At 43.6% G+C, this 16,812-nt stretch overlaps 2 protein-coding genes across 3 annotated transcripts; both read right to left on the minus strand.

The window, feature by feature from the left end:
* Positions 1-677: 677 nt before the first annotated feature.
* LOC138210085 (SWI/SNF-related matrix-associated actin-dependent regulator of chromatin subfamily B member 1-like) lies at positions 678-9,072 on the minus strand. Its single transcript, XM_069169021.1, has 9 exons — positions 8,929-9,072; positions 7,218-7,329; positions 6,471-6,579; positions 6,199-6,336; positions 4,924-5,051; positions 4,685-4,851; positions 3,770-3,960; positions 3,442-3,573; positions 678-3,026 (listed from the first exon to the last, which is right to left on the minus strand). The coding sequence occupies exons 1-9, from the start codon at positions 9,016-9,018 to the stop codon at positions 2,987-2,989; spliced, it is 1,107 nt and encodes a 368-aa protein (XP_069025122.1). The 5' UTR covers positions 9,019-9,072; the 3' UTR covers positions 678-2,986.
* A 601-nt stretch (positions 9,073-9,673) lies between these two features.
* On the minus strand, positions 9,674-15,114 carry derl2 (derlin 2). 2 transcript variants are annotated; one of them, XM_069169046.1, is made up of 7 exons: positions 15,006-15,114; positions 13,392-13,457; positions 12,769-12,842; positions 12,489-12,582; positions 11,247-11,442; positions 11,063-11,153; positions 9,674-10,370 (listed from the first exon to the last, which is right to left on the minus strand). In XM_069169046.1, exons 1-7 carry the CDS (start codon positions 15,096-15,098, stop codon positions 10,265-10,267), a joined length of 720 nt encoding a protein of 239 aa, XP_069025147.1. In that variant the 5' UTR covers positions 15,099-15,114; the 3' UTR covers positions 9,674-10,264. The 2 variants fall into 2 exon arrangements, with proteins under 2 accessions (XP_069025147.1, XP_069025148.1); XM_069169047.1 differs by lacking the exon at positions 9,674-10,370 and adding an exon at positions 10,379-10,554.
* Between the last annotated feature and the right edge of the window lie 1,698 nt (positions 15,115-16,812).

Genomic DNA, 16,812 nt, shown 5'->3' on the forward strand with positions numbered 1-16,812 from the left:
TCACCGCTCAAAGCCTGAGCTGGCGAGGGGGGCGGGGCGTGAGCTGGGCGCCCCGTGTGGTGGGCGTGGTCTGAGGGTCAAATTTGAAAATTTAGTTTATCGGTCTCCTGCTCTCATCAGTGGAGACAAATACGGTCAAATTTTTTTTATTTTTTTTTATTTTATACACTTTATTAATCCCCGAGGGGAAATTTCTTCAACCCAAATGAGAAAAATTACACCAAATATTTTTATTCGTACTACTGCAGTACTGTAGTAGTAGTACAGGAGGTAATTTATTTATACATATGCATTTGTAATGGCATATTATTACAACAATACAGATATCTGATGTAAACATGATACACAAATTTAGACAAATATAATAATTTAATCTAAATTAAATGTTTTCACTTTTCACAAGCCTGAAAAGCAGAATATGTGTTGTAAAGAATTTTCACAGCAGGAGATGATCTTCAAATGAGTTTTGAAAAATAATTTTTTTACTTGCTTTTCATGCTGCTCGCTCACTTATCTTGATGTAAACCTACAGAAAATAACATAACCCTGTAAATTACAGAACTGAAACTCCTCCGTCGTCCCTCTGGTCTCTGAAGTCCTTCCTCACCGTCCATGAACCCGGCAGACAGATACAAAAAATATGTAAATAAAAATCAAACTCGGGTCGACAAAACAGCATCTTTTCCAACACGTTTTCTTTATTGTTATCTTTGATATAAAAACAAGTTCACTATAAAGGTAATGCAATTTTACAAAAGAAGAGAAGCGACACTACATACATGTTAACGTCATTCTTTAGGAGTATGTTGAAATCATCACTTTCAAAGACACCGTTGGTTCCGGTCGGCCCGTTCGGTGCCGACGCCGATACGAAGTGAGGCACAGTGCAAACAGAAGTAACAGTAGGAGCAGCCAGTCTCATGCACGCAGGCTACAGGGTCAACTAACTACTGCAGTGGTCCGGATCACACACTGTTCTGTATGGAGACATGCAGAGTACCCGGAGGATGAGGTCAAAGGTCACATGTTTCAGCATGCAGACGGACAAAACGGGTCAGGATCAGTAACTAAGATCAGAATCAACAACATGTTAACATGAACCGACTGTACAGACCTGCAGCCACCGTGTGAACACCTGCGCTGTGTTCCAGACGACATCCGTCCCTCGGTTCACACACGTGTTAGTACTACTACATGTTAGTGCTCTAACATGTTAGTACTCTTACATGTTAGTACTATTACATGTTAGTACTCTTACATGTTAGTACTCTAATATGTTAGTACTCTTGTGTAGTACTTTATGTCAGCAGGTTAGTTTTGTCTCAAATTCCAGTCGTTCTGCAATGACTGGAAATAACCGGAACATTTGAACGCATCGCCTGCCAACACATCTGCAGCTTTAAGTATTTTACCCAGAATTCAATGTGCTTCCTCTGTTTAACATCTCAATAAACACACAGATTCTTCTGTCTGGCAGCAGTCTGGTGAAGAATAAACAGTTCAGTGCTGCGTTCAGGAACAGCTGCTTTAATTTGAAAAATCTTCCTGCCGATGGTCCCTTCCTTTCTGCTGTGTAGAGAAGATGGCGACCACCAGTTTTTAATGACTCACAGTCAATGCTGCATGTTTCTATACTTGTGAACGTACTGATGCTCTCAGAACAGCGAGGTTCGGTATGTGAAACGTCATCTGGAGCACAGCGCTGCTCTGGAAGCTGTGACATCACCAGTGATCAGACGCAGACAGAAAACATGAACGTTAAAGCTCCTGCACGCAGGATTCTGAAGTCATTAATGCATCTTTTATATTAATCCCATTTTTTTACACCCTCGTTTACTTGCGTCAGCTGTTCTGGTTCGGATCCTCACATACAGGCTGAATCCAGTGGAGGCGGATCTGACAGACACCGTCTGTTTCAGCTGGCGCTCGTGGTTCGGAGCCCAAAAAGGTCACAGCGGGATTTTCTTTTCTTGTCACGTTCATTTTGCAATGTTTTGTGTTTTATGAGAGGCTGAGCTGCATTATGACTATTATTATGAGTATAATGAAATACGGATGTCACGAAGACCGATGCTTTGGTACCAAGATAATGCCGACATTCAGAAAAAGTACTGGTCCTTGTTTTTGCTATGCTACTGTAGAGTGTGTTCCTGGTTCCATGACATCCACGTCAGGCTGTGAGCACCGTGCGAACGGGTCCAACTTCACCGAAGGTCCTGAAATCTGAACCGGGGTCTTTTGGGAGCTCCGTTCCATGGCAGCATCTTCAAATCTCTGGTTTTGTCTGAGCAGCGAGAGTCCAGACAAAAAGAGGTGAGTTTAGGATGAAACACGCAGCGTGTCGTCTCGTCTGAGGAGCTGAAGAACACAACGTTTGACTCTTCACTGTTTTTAGTTAGAAAAATACTGAAACGATTAAAATGATGTTCAGAACAGTTCATGGTCCCAGAAATACTGCATGTGCTCAACACAATCTGGTGTTGTTTTCATCCCTTTAACTTAACGCCCTCTAGCGGTGACGGTCGGTACTGCGACGCAGAGCAGCACCAGCTCTGCTGGAGGGTGAAATAAACGATGCTGATGACAGCCAACAGAGAGGATGATGGGACAAACCTGAAGATGTTAACCGCCCCCGGTGATGCTGTCCACATCAGTGTGATGTCACACACTCAGGGTGTCGCTTCACACAGACAGAGTGTGTGTGAGTGCTGTGTGGTGTGCTGTGTGTCAACAGACTTCACATGGAGCTCCTTCAGTGGTGAACTCGGACCGGTTGGATGTGAGCTGCTGCGCTGACGGAGGAGCTGAAGGTGGAGTGAGACGTGGTGTGTTCAGGGGAATGTCTAGTGTGTGTGTGTGTGTGTGTGAGGTGTTCATACTGTGTGTGTGTGTGTGTGTCTCTCAGAGCGACCTGTAACTGTGTGTGTCGCCATTCAAAGTAACAGAAGTCTCCCGAGGTCACGTCGATGCAGCGTGGTGTCCGTCTCTACCAGGAGGGGGCGGTGTTGGCCAGTCGCCTCATACGTCTGCAAAACACAGTTCACACATTATTTCAGGAACTCTGCAAAAACAGCAGCTGGATCATAAATCAGACGAGACTCATCATGTGTGTGCATCTTTGTGGTTCTAGTTTTTATGTGAACTCTGAGTTCCTTACACACACACACACACAACCATGAGATCAACCTTCTGTGAAGAAAAACTAAGTATACTGAGGGCAATAATAGTGGGAAAAGTAATGATGGGCATTTTAAACAGGAAACAATCAATTGATTATTAAAGTTAAGTATGTGTCATGTGCATTGATGCTGGCTGCAGCTTGAGGCCGGAGATATACTTTAAACTCCGTGTTTGCGTGTGCATGATGTATCCTGCGTCTGTTGGAGAGGAGGTTGTTCACGTCCTCAGGATTGACGGTATGTGTGTCTGCGAGCGTCTCACCTCGTGTTCCTGTCCTGGTCTCGGATCTTCTTCTCCATTTCTGCGTCTGTGAGGGTCTCCAGTAGGGGGCACCACTGATCTGCATCACCCGTGTTCCGGATGGCGATCTCCACGGTGGGGAGGGGGTTCTCACTGGACAGACACCAAGACATGACGGAGATACATCAGCTAACCTCAACACACCACAGACCATCAGCGCCAAGAGACTTGGACACATTCTCTGTTGTTAACCGGAGCTGCTTCTGCTGTTCTGTTGGGAAGAACTGGGTATAGACAGGCCTGCTGCAGCAGGTGGGTGTTTGGTTAGGGGTGGGGTGGGGGGGTTTACCTGAAGGCGTAGGTCCTCTGGTGCCAGCTGAGCTGACCCCGGATGCTGTAGGCAATGGTGGTGACGAACTCTCCGCCGAGGCCCAGCTCGGCACACAGCTTCAGGGCGAAGGACTCCGGGGAGTTCTCCCTCTCCGACATGTCCCACTCGAACTGGTCCACCAGAGAGATGTTCCCCACGTGGATGTTCAGCTGAGCAACACAGAGCAACGTCGTCAGGAAGTCGCTCATGTTTCCACCGGCTGATTCTGACATGTTTGTGATTGTAATTCCTCTGAATCCGTTAATTCACTGAGGAGGGAACAAACCTCCGACACCACAGGGTGGAAAACAGGAACAGGCTCCCTCAACTGTTTTCATCCACTACATTTCAACTTCTTTCTGTCATTCAGTCCCTCCAGGACTTCACTCTCTGATACTCTGTGATAATCCCTGATTCCTCTGACACTCTTTGATACTCTCTGATAATCCCTGATACTCTCTGATAATCCCTGATACTCACTGATACTCTCTGATACGCCCCGATACTCACTGATACTCTCTGATAATCCCTGATACTCTCTGATAATCCCTGATACTCACTGATACTCTCTGATACGCCCCGATACTCACTGATACTCTCTGATAATCCCTGATACTCTCTGATACGCCCCGATACTCACTGATACTCTCTGATAATCCCTGATACTCTCTGATACTCTCCGATACTCCCCGATACTCTCTGATAATCCCTGATACTCTCTGATAATCCTTGATACTCTCTGGTAATCCCTGATACTCTCTGATAATCCTTGATACTCTCTGGTAATCCCTGATACTCTCTGATACTCTCTGGTAATCCCTGATACTCTCTGATACTCTCTGATACTCTCTGACTTCACTGAGGGAAGTGTTGCTACTTTGCTGCAGCACCAACCTTGATGATGACTCTTTGGTCCGCCTGCTCTTCCAGGATGCTGTCAGTGGGGTACGACTCGATCTGCTGACGGATCGCTGAGGCGATGGCCGGGACGAAGGCCAGAGGATTCAGGTCCAGGTCGTCACACAGGATCTCTGCGAACATCTCTGGGGTCATCAGTTTCTCTGAGGAGACGGAGGGACGTTAGACGGCGGAGGATGTGATGGATGTTGGTGAGCTGGCGGGTAGATGTTTACCATTCATGTTCCAGGTGAAGGCGTCACGCAGCTTCTGTCCATCGATCTCCATGTCCAGCCGGATGGGAACCAGCGCCTCGATCTGGGCTGCGTTCTCATGGATCACTGCGGGGTCGTGGTCATCGAAGCTGAGTAAGACACACATTATTATTCTTTTAACCAGGCAGTTCAACACAATCTGACGTTCACTCATCAACATCAGTGCTGCTTAAAAAGATTCACATTTCAAATCTGTCTTAATAAAATCACTGAAATACACTGTAAGTGCATATTAACAGTAAGTTATGAGCAGCTGATGTTCAGCTCTTCAGATCTTTCTCTAAATGTCCTGACATGTCAGAGCTGGTTGATTCTACAAGCTCTGCAACTCCACGTTTCCTTTTTTAATGGAGTAAGTAAAAGTTTTTTTTTCAATGGAAATGGGAAAAGGTTTAAATGGAAATAAATAATATAAACAATAGTAAATAATCATAATATATTTTCATAAATAAATTTTTTAAGTAAAAAAACAACAACAACAAAAAAGCTGTTTTAAAATAGAAATGCAGAAAGTGGAACCATACACTTCTACAGATGATGTATGTTATGGATCATATTTCCAAAACGTTTTGGCTGAGTTTAATTTCAGCAGCAGCTTCTATAAACCTCTTCACTCTCTCTTAAAGCTACGGACCAAAAATCTGTCATTAGAAATAACACTGAAGAGGTCAGTTGGCCAAAATAAAAGTCTTCTACCTGTTGGTTATATTAGGAACTATTATAATAATGTTCAATAAAGTTAAATTAAGTTATAACAAGAAAACCTGGAGCAGCACTGGTCTGACTCGCAGCAGATTTCCAGCTGTTAGATTCTTGTTTCTTTGAGAATCAACAAGAAGCACTTCAAGTCTGAAAGCAGTGCATCAATGCTGAATAGTGGGAATTGAACCCTAAACCTTTGGATGCTCAGAGGAGGCAGCTCACAGACTCACAATGTGGAGAACTAGTGGTTTTTCTGTTTAAACTTAAATCACCAACAACAGTTAAAATGTAGGTGATGAAAATAAATCACATCATTGTGATGGTTTTAATAAAGTTTGATCAAACATTTTTAAAACAGAAAATGTGCCTCCTCATGTTATCGACCCTGTTGTTGCAGTCATGATGCAGCGCGGTGACTGAATCCGTCTGGATCCTGCTGTAACGTGTAAACCGGGTGAACAAAATATGGCGGCATCAAGCTGAGAATGTACGACATCACTGAGCGGGTAGAGAAACCACCGGAGAGCCTCTCACCACAGGGGGAAGGTCCTCTTCTTGTCCCGACCCATCCTGTTGCGGTTGATGGTGGTGGAGCAGGGCACGGCGTCCAGGTGGTGGGAGCTGTTGGGCAGCGTGGGAACCCACTGACTGCTCCGCTTTGCTTTCTGCTCCCTTCATAGAAAACACACACACGTTGACAAAAGACTGAGAGGCTAAAACACCAGGGGTCGTAGTCACAAACATCCCTACAACCCTGCAGAGAGCTTTTTAGTAAGCTGTTTCAGTGGTCGCTGCCAGACGGTTACCTGAGGTACGCCGGAGGCTCCGTGCTGATGGACACCGCCTTGTACTTCTCATCGTTACCCTCAAAGATCTCTTCACATTCGGACGCCTTCAGCAGAGTCACACTGGTGGCTGCACACGGACACACACACATGTTTAAATGTGAAGTTTGTGGTGGAAGGTAACTAAATACATTTACTCAAGTACTGTATGACACTATCATTTTAACTTACTTCTTATTCCACTACATTTACTATGATTCACATAAAACAATCAACATGACTATAAATGAAAACCTCTGCAGAATAAGCAGCGGTGATATAAAGGGACTCTACATCAGCAGTACTTTGACAGTTTAGTATATTTCACACATAATATGTCTGAACCACAGACTGGATATAAAAGTGTTTGTAGCTTCCAGGTCTGAAAAATGGTTCCGATGCAGAAGTGTCTTCAGCTGCAATACCACCGAGTGCCACTAGAGGTCAGCTCCAAAAAGCCTCCGGCTCCATAGACTCCCATTCAACATTCACAAACCAACAGGTGACCTCACTGATGGATGATGGTTGAGTTTACCATCAGTTTAATAAAACCTCCAATATGCTGGAGGATTTCCCTCATAAAGTCCTACAGGATTTATTTTGCTTGACATAAAATCTAGTCTGACTTTAATAACATTAGTTAACAATTAGAAGTATTTACATCATCAATATTCAGCATCGGTTATGAGTCATGGACCTTCCAGACCGAAACCAAAGACGAGCACTCACCATGTGACGAAGCTACAATCTTCTTTCTCTCCTCCACCGAGGCCAGCCGTCGCCATAGAGACGGGTATCTTTTATAGAGAGAGCCTCTGAACATCCGCAGGTAGTTTCCCACCTGGACAGCAAAGCACACGTCACTCAGTTACAGATAAATGTAAAAAAGAAAAACGAACAAATAAAAGAAACACAACATCATTGTCAGCAGAAATGTACTGTGGTTGGTATTAGTGATGTTCTTTATAGATGTTTTTCACCCCTCCAGCTCCACCACAGCATGATACTACCACCACCATGCTTCACTACAACCAGGTTTTACAGCATGATACTACCACCACCATGCTTCACTATGTCCAGGTTTTACAGCATGATACTACCACCACCACCATGCTTCACTATGTCCAGGTTTTACAGCATGATACTACCACCACCACCATGCTTCACTATGTCCAGGTTTTACAGCATGATACTACCACCACCATGCTTCACTACAACCAGGTTTTACAGCATGATACTACCACCACCATGGCTCACTACGTACAGGTTTTACAGCATGATACTACCACCACCACCATGCTTCACTATGTCCAGGTTTTACAGCATGATACTACCACCACCACCACCATGGCTCACTACGTACAGGTTTTACAGCATGATACTACCACCACCACCATGGCTCACTACGTACAGGTTTTACAGCATGATACTACCACCACCACGGCTCACTACGTACAGGTTTTACACCACCACCATGCTTCACTATGTCCAGGTTTTACAGCATGATACTACCACCACCATGCTTCACTACAACCAGGTTTTACAGCATGATACTACCACCACCATGGCTCACTACGTACAGGTTTTACAGCATGATACTACCACCACCACCATGCTTCACTATGTCCAGGTTTTACAGCATGATACTACCACCACCACCATGCTTCACTATGTCCAGGTTTTACAGCATGATACTACCACCACCACGGCTCACTACGTGCAGGTTTTACAGCATGATACTACCACCACCATGCTTCATTATGTCCAGGTTTTACAGCATGATACCACCACCACCATGCTTCATTATGTCCAGGTTTTACAGCATGATACTACCACCACCATGCTTCATTATGTCCAGGTTTTACAGCATGATACTACCACCACCATGCTTCACTGCGACCAGGTTTCTGAGTCTCTTTAATGCAGCGTAGCTCAGTGAGATGAAGCTTACTTAACTCCCAAACTTCACTTTTTACTGTTCAGACCGACCAAAGTAAAGTGAAAGTTGGAGCTGTCTTTCAATAAAGCGCAGCTGACTGATAACCGGTCATTTTTTTGCGTTTTATTAAACTCCACATGATGAGTGAGGCTTTTAAAACGGTGTTTTGCTGCATCCAGCTGAGACAGAAAGCAGTGAAACCTGTAACTGTTCAAACGTGTGAAGTTGATGGACGCGTTTTTCCTTTGGAGCAGAATAAATTACAGCAGAAAAAAAGCTCTCAGGTCATCTGCTGGTTGTTTGGGAACAGCTTCTTTTGTGTGTTGTCATTTAACTGACTTTCTGCTGTTAACAAACCTCAACCTCGTTCCTGCTTTTATCACGTATTTCTTTGTTTATTGAGCCATTAGCATGCTAGCACCAGTTAGCCAGAAGAATTGATAACAGAGGCTGGTGTCGCAGAGCTGAGCTCCGGGAGTCGACGTACAGACGGCCACGTACCTCCGACCCCACCATGTAAAAGTCCCCATCTTGTTCTAACTGAAACTTAACGGGCTTCTGGCCAAACGTTTTACTTAGAGCCAGCTGCATGTTCCCGCTGTTACCGCAGCTAACGGAGAAGTAGCCTTCTCGTGTTCAGGCGCGTTCAGGGTCCGCGGTGAAGATGGGAAGTCAGAGTGCCTCGTGTTCTTTTAGCTTTTTAGCATTTCAGAAACCACCAGCGGGCATGTTGGCTCAGGAAGTATAAAACAGCATTAAGAGTAACCGTAATAAAATGCAAACTGCAGTTATTGTTTACATCGTAAAACTTGCAAAGTATGTTCAGTGAAGACATCCAATTTTTGTGGAGATTTTTCCCAAAATCTCAAACGTTTCATTAGACAAAAATTCTTCGTTCTTTCAAGGTAGAGGACGAATTTCCACAGCTCATTACCGCCCCCACTGGTCTAAAGGGAAATTAGATTTAAAACATTGTGCTCATTTCCGTTTTTTTTTAATTATTATTATTATCTCTATTCTGGGGCTCCAGTAAAGCAGCTTTTATCGCAGATTCTAAAAATGACCGATGATTAGAAACTCAACTGGAGGCCCACGAAGGTTTTTTACTGATTCCCTGCAAGTGTACATTAAAAAACACTAAATATGTACAAATATTTTAAATAATCCAAAAGTATTGTCACATTCAAACAAGAGGCAAAACTCCTTTTTTTTTTCTTTAAAAAAAAAAATAGATTGTGTAATTCAATTGGGATTTAAAAGAAAAGAATATCTCTGAAGAGCTGAAGGTGAGTTCAGCTGATATCTGTCCGTTATCAAAAGAGAAAGAAGATCCTGTCGTCACAGGTTTCCTGTATGAATCTAACTTGCCGAGACGTCTTTGGTTTCCAGCGATCTTACCATCACAGCTCAAAGACATGAAACCAAAGCATCCTTTGCAACACACATTTATTCTTTAAAAAAGTGAAATGGAAAAAAAAAAATGCACTCGCCATCTGAATAAATTCACTTTGATAACATTTTACTGCGTCATTTTTTTCTTCTTTCATGTAGCCGTAAGTCCATATTTAGTTTTTGGGAGATGAAGACGAACATCGCTCGAGCAGCCGAAGGTCCGTCCGAAGCTTGTGTTCTCTCAAATAGTCTTAAAGCGATGATCTGGCATCGAGAAGTGTTTCTGAGGAGGATCACGGACGACAGACGGTTCTCCCCCAACCGGTTCTGCTTGTTTGGCATCCTTCATCCATAACTAAACAAACACGTCAAAAACAAAGACCAGAGACCCGCCATCTCTCCGAGGGTCCCTGCAGTGAGCTGACGACCGGACCACCGGGGGGGTTTAACCTCCGAGGCGCTGTCCTTCCCCCCAGGCGAACCCTCCGGGCCGCTCCTCGGGCAGCGGGTTGTAGTTGGCGTCTTCCTCCGGAGTGTCGAACAGCATCTTTCTGTGGGAGACACACAGGAAGGAAACAGGTGTGACACCGACACATGTTACCGCCTGCTTCTGGGATGTCAGCGGTGTGTTGTCAAACGGATGTTGTTAAGTTTTGTGGCTCTCCGGGCCGACGGACACGAGCGGATCAAACCGTTCAGACGCCACGAAGCTGGAACCTTCGTTGGTTTCATCATCTGAAAAGCATTAGCAGGGGAGTCACATATTTTTGGGACCAAACCTTCAATCTTCAATTTTTAAAAATTTTTTTTTTTAACTGGACTTGAAATTGTCAACAGCTCTGAGCCGGGCGGGGTGTTCTGAGTGACATCACGTTTCAAGAGGGGGCGGAGCTTCACTGTCTGAGACCTGAAGAAGGATCCTCAGGTTCAGGAGACACCAGGTGGTTTTTCTTTGTGTCACTGTGAATTCGTCCCCCAGAGTCAGACTGTCAACACCGAGTTCCACCGGGACCTTCTGAGGGTCTGAGGAGTGTTAGCGTTGTTAGGTGGTTGTTAGCATTGTTGTCTGTTTGTTAACTTGAGTTTAGCTGGTTTTTAGCCAAATTAGCTGTTTGTTAGCTTAGCTTTATGGTCCTTTAAACTCCATCTCAAACTGCCCTGTAAGAATTAAAGGACCATTTGGAAACGAAATACACGACGTTGTTTCATTCACCGAACACACGAGAAGGAACCGAAGACTCACATGATCGACGGGGTCTTCAGCCACCGTCCACCTCCGGGCTGGTTGGGAAACACGTCCTCCAGGAAGAAGTACACGTGTCCAACAGCGATACCTGAAGACAGGTAAAAAAAAAAACAGGACCTGTTCACACCGTCCAGCACCAACCAGCCCGCTCAGCGAAGTACTGACTACAGACGACCGGCACCTAAAAGGTCCACGATGATGGAGTTGCCCAGCAGCAGGGAGAAGCCCATCAGCACCCAGGGCAGGAAGGGCGCCTGGAAGTTCAGCAGGCCGAAGAAGTTCATGCGGACGTTTGGGTTCCTTCGACTCCACACGTACACCAGCATGATGGTGAAGGCCTGACCCAGGAACACCAGGCTCACGAAGGTCCCGAAGATCTGAGGCCGCGTTAAGGAAACTCACGGTGCTGCTTCAACACGGGTTTATAGGACGTTTCTGTCCTGTTGCTGAAAGTGGAGCTGGTGTGCTGCTCGTTAAAGGCCACGCAAATCCTCAGCGTGAGGTCGTTGGAGGTCGTTGGTTTGCAGATTGAAGGCGGGTCTCAGCAGACTGTTTGTTTGTGTCTGCTGAGACCCGCTGACTTTGCTGCAACCTGATTGGCTGTTGAAAGAGTTGACACCATCATCCGGGTTGAGCTAAGCCAGTTCACTCTGTTCTGGTCTGAACTGGACTTTTAAAGATTTTCCTAAAAAGTGATGTTCCTGACATGAACACGTGGCTCAGTGGACTTTAAGTGCAGCCACACACCTGCAGAATCACCTGTCAATCACAGACATTTATTCATAATGTAAAAACCTCCACAGTTACAGGAACTCACAGGACAGATGGATCAGCGTCTGATTTTGGATTTTTTTAAATTTCTTCCTTATTTTTAGTGTCACTGTCACATTAAGGCGCCTCAACTCTTTGTGTATTTTATTTATTTAGTTTAATCCATCTTTTCGTCTTCATTTTACATTTTAACTGATATTCTTGTTTATCTTTTATGATATTTTATGAATTTTCTTTCATTTTAAATGTTATTACCTTTGTATTTACGTATTTCCTCTTTCCTACCTTCAGTAAACGCTGGATGTTTGCTGACTTTCAATGAGGCAGATTTAAAAAAACAAAACAAACAACAACAAAAAAACCCAGAGAACAAACATACGGCCTCTAAAAAGCATCGACCACTTCTCAACCATCCAAACTGAAAGTGGTGTGCAGCTGCAACGAGTCCACGATTGTGTGGTTATGAAACACAACAGTTTCACATCCAAATGAAACAGAACAGCTGCAGAGTGAAGTTCTTACTGCACGATGAGTGACTACGACCCCGCTGGCCTCTGATGAGGCAGGAATCCAGATTCATACGTTCGTCATTAAATCTGTCAATATGATTTTACATTGTTGGCTCGGCGGTTCAAACGCTGTGGAAGGATACGGTCATCAGAAGCCCGCCGAACAGGAACATGAAGACAAAGTCAGCCGTGCGTCCCCTGAAAGATCCTTCCTCTAACATCCGACAGTATCTGTACCTGAAGCACACAGTTAAGGAAATCTGCACGCCACATCATCGCCATCATCGTCATCATCATCATCATGAATCCCAGTCTGAAGAGTATCTGTGTGGCTGAATCTCTCAGCCTGCTCATGTGAAACAGAAAGTATCCGAACTCACTCCAGACGCTTCACACACTGAGACCTGGTCCTCACAAGGATACAAAAAAATCATATTGAACAGGAAATTGAAGCCAACTGGACCAAAAAACAGGAAGTTGGTTATTAGTCGCCATACCTTTAAATAAAAGAGAGAGAGAGAGAGAGAGCGAGAGAGAGAGAGAGAGAGAGAGCATTCAGCAGGTCATTTCTATGATTCAATAAAAAGGAGCTCCGTCAACATCCTGATGTGACACCAACACGACTTCACTTTAAACATGACGAGAAAAAAAGGTTATAAACCTGAAGAAACAACATGGACGTCTCTTTTCATTCAACAAATCGGATTCCAACCATGAATGCAGCATCATTAATCACTGGTTTACTGCATTTCAATTCAAGATGCATTTAAATTATTATGATTATTTTTTTGTAACTGATTTTCAAACATCCAGCAAACAATTTCCATTTCAAACAATTTACCCAAAAAAAATACAGTATTCAACTCAGTCAACAATTTAAATTTGGGAAAACACTTGCATATTGTTCTCCTTATTAGCACTTCTAAACTATCTCTTATCTTGCTTAAGGTAAAAGTGTGAAATAAATAATAGTCGAACCTGCCAAGAATTTAAATGAATATAAATGTAAAGATTATTAATGCTATGAAGTGTCTGACATTACTCACCTGGTAATTCCTTAGAATCAAATCGGGGTTGAAGTAGAGCTGAAACGGTGTGATGATCTCTAGTTGCTGAGAGAAAACACAACGAATGTCATGTCAGAGATACAGAAGTTTTCAGCACAAAACTTTTCACTGCACAATTATGAGACCTGTGAACTTCATAAACTGACTGATCCTCGTGCAAAAAGCATGTAAAGCATGTTTCTTACTGTCAGCGTGGCTCTCAGATTAAATAGATCTACAGTCCTTTACAGACTTCACGTTCAGCTTTTCTGCCATCTACTTTTATCATTCAGTCTTTAAATTCATCATTTTTTCTTCAGAGATCTTTAAATGTACATTTTCCTGCATGTTTGCTCTCCTAAGCAGCTACAAAATAAAACACATGTTCACTGAAGTGCTTCAACTTATAAAGATGAACAGATAAAACCACTCACACAACACGGGAAACACAGGAAGAAAAAAAAAAAAAAGACTACATGACAAATATTACATTTTGATAAATGGCAGCTAAAATTTAAACATGCAAACAAAATCCCTGATATTTCAGGACTTCAACCCCCAAAAATAATAATATCCACTGACATTCAAAATAATAAAATCTCCTGACGTTCCTCATCTGGAAAAGAGTTTTTAATTCCCTGATATTCATGTAAGCAGCAGCGACAGACACGTCCCCCAAAAACAGGTCTTCTTGAATCTTCTTTTCTAATGAATGAGGGATTATTTTCAGATGGACCTCCAGAAAACTAATAAGAAGGAGTGACTTTAGCTAACAACACCGAGATAACTGATGGACACATTTTATTCACTTTGGATTTGATGAGAGAAGTTGAATGGGAGTCTATGGAGCCGGAGGCTTTTTGGAGCCGACCTCTAGTGGCACTCGCTGGTATTGCAGCTTAAGACACTTCTGGATCGGAACCATTTTATAGACCTGAAGCTACGAACTCTTTTATATCCAGTCTGAGGTGCTGACAGATGACAGATGACAGATAACACACACACACACACACACACACACACACACACACACACACACACACACACACGCTTCACCACAGCTGCTACGCCTCCATCCTCGGGGAACCACTGATATCTACATACGTGTACACTATTTGTATGTAAATGCCGTGAATTCAAAGCGGAAGCTGGTTTCTACTTTGGTCTCACAGGCGTGTTACATGTATGATGTATGATGTATGATGTATGACGTACTGTAGCAGATCTACCAACCTCCATCACCATGTTGACACATTAAGTACTAATGATAAAGTAAGAGATATAATGGAGATGGACGACACGGTTCCGGATGGTGACTGTGAGAGTTAGTTCAACACTAACACCCTCCGTGAAACCGCCACGCGACGGACACGCAACTCGAGCTCGCGCCCTCCGTGTCGGTTTCGCCGGTTAAAGTGCCGCCGGTGCTCCGGCCACGGTCTGACCTCCACTTTCAGGTTATTGTGATCCGACCAAGAGAGCTCACATCCCGGATGAGACACGTATCCTCCTCCCAGGAGCTGCAGCCGAACCTCCCCAGCTAGCGGCAGAGTACCGACCTGACTCACCACACCGAGCCCTCCCCGGTACACCGAACCCCGGAATGTGTCTTACCACTGCGGCGGTTGTGAGGACACAGGCGGTTGTGTATGCCCTGGTGACAACAGGAATCTGTAAGTACTCCTGTTGTAGTGTCTGGTAAGCCATTTTGGACCGAGTGAAAGCTTCCGGCACTTTGTTGACACGTCATCCACACAGCGAACGGTGCTGCGTTCAAGGACGTAGGACAAACCAGCGACATTTGCAACGCAGCTTTCCCTCAGATGTGGGCGATGGTGCGATGTGTTTTGTAAATCATTAATTTTGAAAATGCCCCCATGAAGACCAAATGCATCCAGATGTTTTATCAAACCTTGGAAATAATCAGCTACATGTGTGTCCACAATTTTGAAAGTGGGATTTAAAAAAAAAAAAAAAAAAAAAAAAAAAAAAAAAAATGGAATTACCATACTACTTGCTACCCCGCAAATAATAATAAAAAGACTAATAATATGATCATTTCCACATGGCAAGCAAGAACTTTTAGATTAGATGAGTCATATGTAAAAAATAAATAAAAACACTACTGAGTATCTAAATTCACATTATATATTATATAATTACAGCAACCTAACAAACAAAAACTTACTTTCACGTTTGGTTTTGTGTTAGGGAGCGAGGAGTGGACAGTTCTGCTTGGAAGTGAGGCAGCACCAGCCCATTTGTAATAACTCATTATTACCATCCTTACAGTAGTTTAATTAACCCTCATTGTGTGCAAAACCCATAATAATAATACAAATAGTAGATGGTGAAATTGTATTGTTTTCCTGTCTAAGTAACTGTCAGTGTTTGGCCTTAAATGTCATTCTGGAGAAAAGGAAATGACTCCCTCACAGGCAAGTTGGAGGGTAGAATTGACTGGGTTTGCAGGAGTTAGTTCATTGACAGCTACTAGAATTGTGCTTGATGCTTTGCACAGCAGCCATTAACAGCAGCTTGTGGAAGAAGTAATTTCTTGATATTGCAGGCTGCCTGGTATTATTGCTACAGTAAAAGGCGTCTTTCTTTCCCAATCTCTTATCTCATTGAACCTCTTGCTGCAGCAGGTCCCGTAATACCAGGGAAGAGGTATTCATACGACGGTGGATCAGGAAGTTCTGAGACTGATCCTCTGCAAACAAAATTGACGGATCATAGAGAAGTTATATACCACTGATGATGATTAAGTACTCCAAGTTTCAGTACTTGATCAAAATCAGCAGCTGAGTTTTACATTCTTTTAGGAGCAGCCGTCCGGGTGCATCTGTGATGTTTTACGGATGTGAAATCTGAGCAGAGAGTCACATGGAAGTTTGTGACAAACACACATGGTGGAGAGCAAGAATGGTGTTGTTGCAGGGGAGAAACTGTTCAACGCACTGTGAGCGGTGTGTTGTCATAGATAGATAGATAGATAGATAGATAGATAGATAGATAGATAGATAGATAGATAGATAGATAGATAGATAGATAGATAGATAGATAGATAGATAGATAGATAGATAGATAGATAGATACTTTATTAATATCTCAAGGGGAAATTGTTTCGCTACAGCAGCATGGTACAGGGAAAACCAATAAAAGTAGAAGTCGGTGGTTGACGGTCTGATGCATTTTAGGGTCCCCGTTGACGATTTCCAAAGTTTGACGCAGAAACTGATGTGCTCCTTTTACTCATGTCCACAGAGAAATCGTTGTACGCACCAACCAGCACTCAAAACACGTGTGTAACTCAGGATCTCAGGCTGGATATAAAAGTGTTCGTAGCTTCAGGTCTGAAAAATGGTTCTGATGCAGAAGTGTCTTAAACTGCAATACCACCGAGTGCCACTAGAGGTCG

Source organism: Embiotoca jacksoni, unplaced genomic scaffold, assembly GCF_022577435.1.
Source record: "Embiotoca jacksoni isolate LCO1_2020_lvr unplaced genomic scaffold, fEmbJac1.0.p SCAF_42, whole genome shotgun sequence".
NCBI lineage: Eukaryota > Metazoa > Chordata > Actinopteri > Embiotocidae > Embiotoca > Embiotoca jacksoni.

Bases quoted from the DNA above. Each gene is read 5' to 3' on its own strand.
- LOC138210085 (XM_069169021.1), bottom strand. From the start codon at position 9,018: ATGCAGCTGGCTCTAAGTAAAACGTTTGGCCAGAAGCCCGTTAAGTTT. The intron at 5,052-6,198 runs GTGAGAGGCTCT...TGTCTTACTCAG, and splicing joins AAGAGGACCTTCCCCCTGTG to CTTCGATGACCACGACCCCG. The intron at 3,027-3,441 runs GTGAGACGCTCG...TGTGTTTTGCAG, and splicing joins GACCAGGACAGGAACACGAG to ACGTATGAGGCGACTGGCCA.
- derl2 (XM_069169046.1), bottom strand. From the start codon at position 15,098: ATGGCTTACCAGACACTACAACAGGAGTACTTACAGATTCCTGTTGTC. The intron at 12,583-12,768 runs GTATCCTTGTGA...TGTGTGCTTCAG, and splicing joins CTGTTCAATATGATTTTTTT to GTACAGATACTGTCGGATGT. The intron at 11,443-12,488 runs GTATCCTTCCAC...ACGCGGCCTCAG, and splicing joins TCGGCGGGCTTCTGATGACC to ATCTTCGGGACCTTCGTGAG.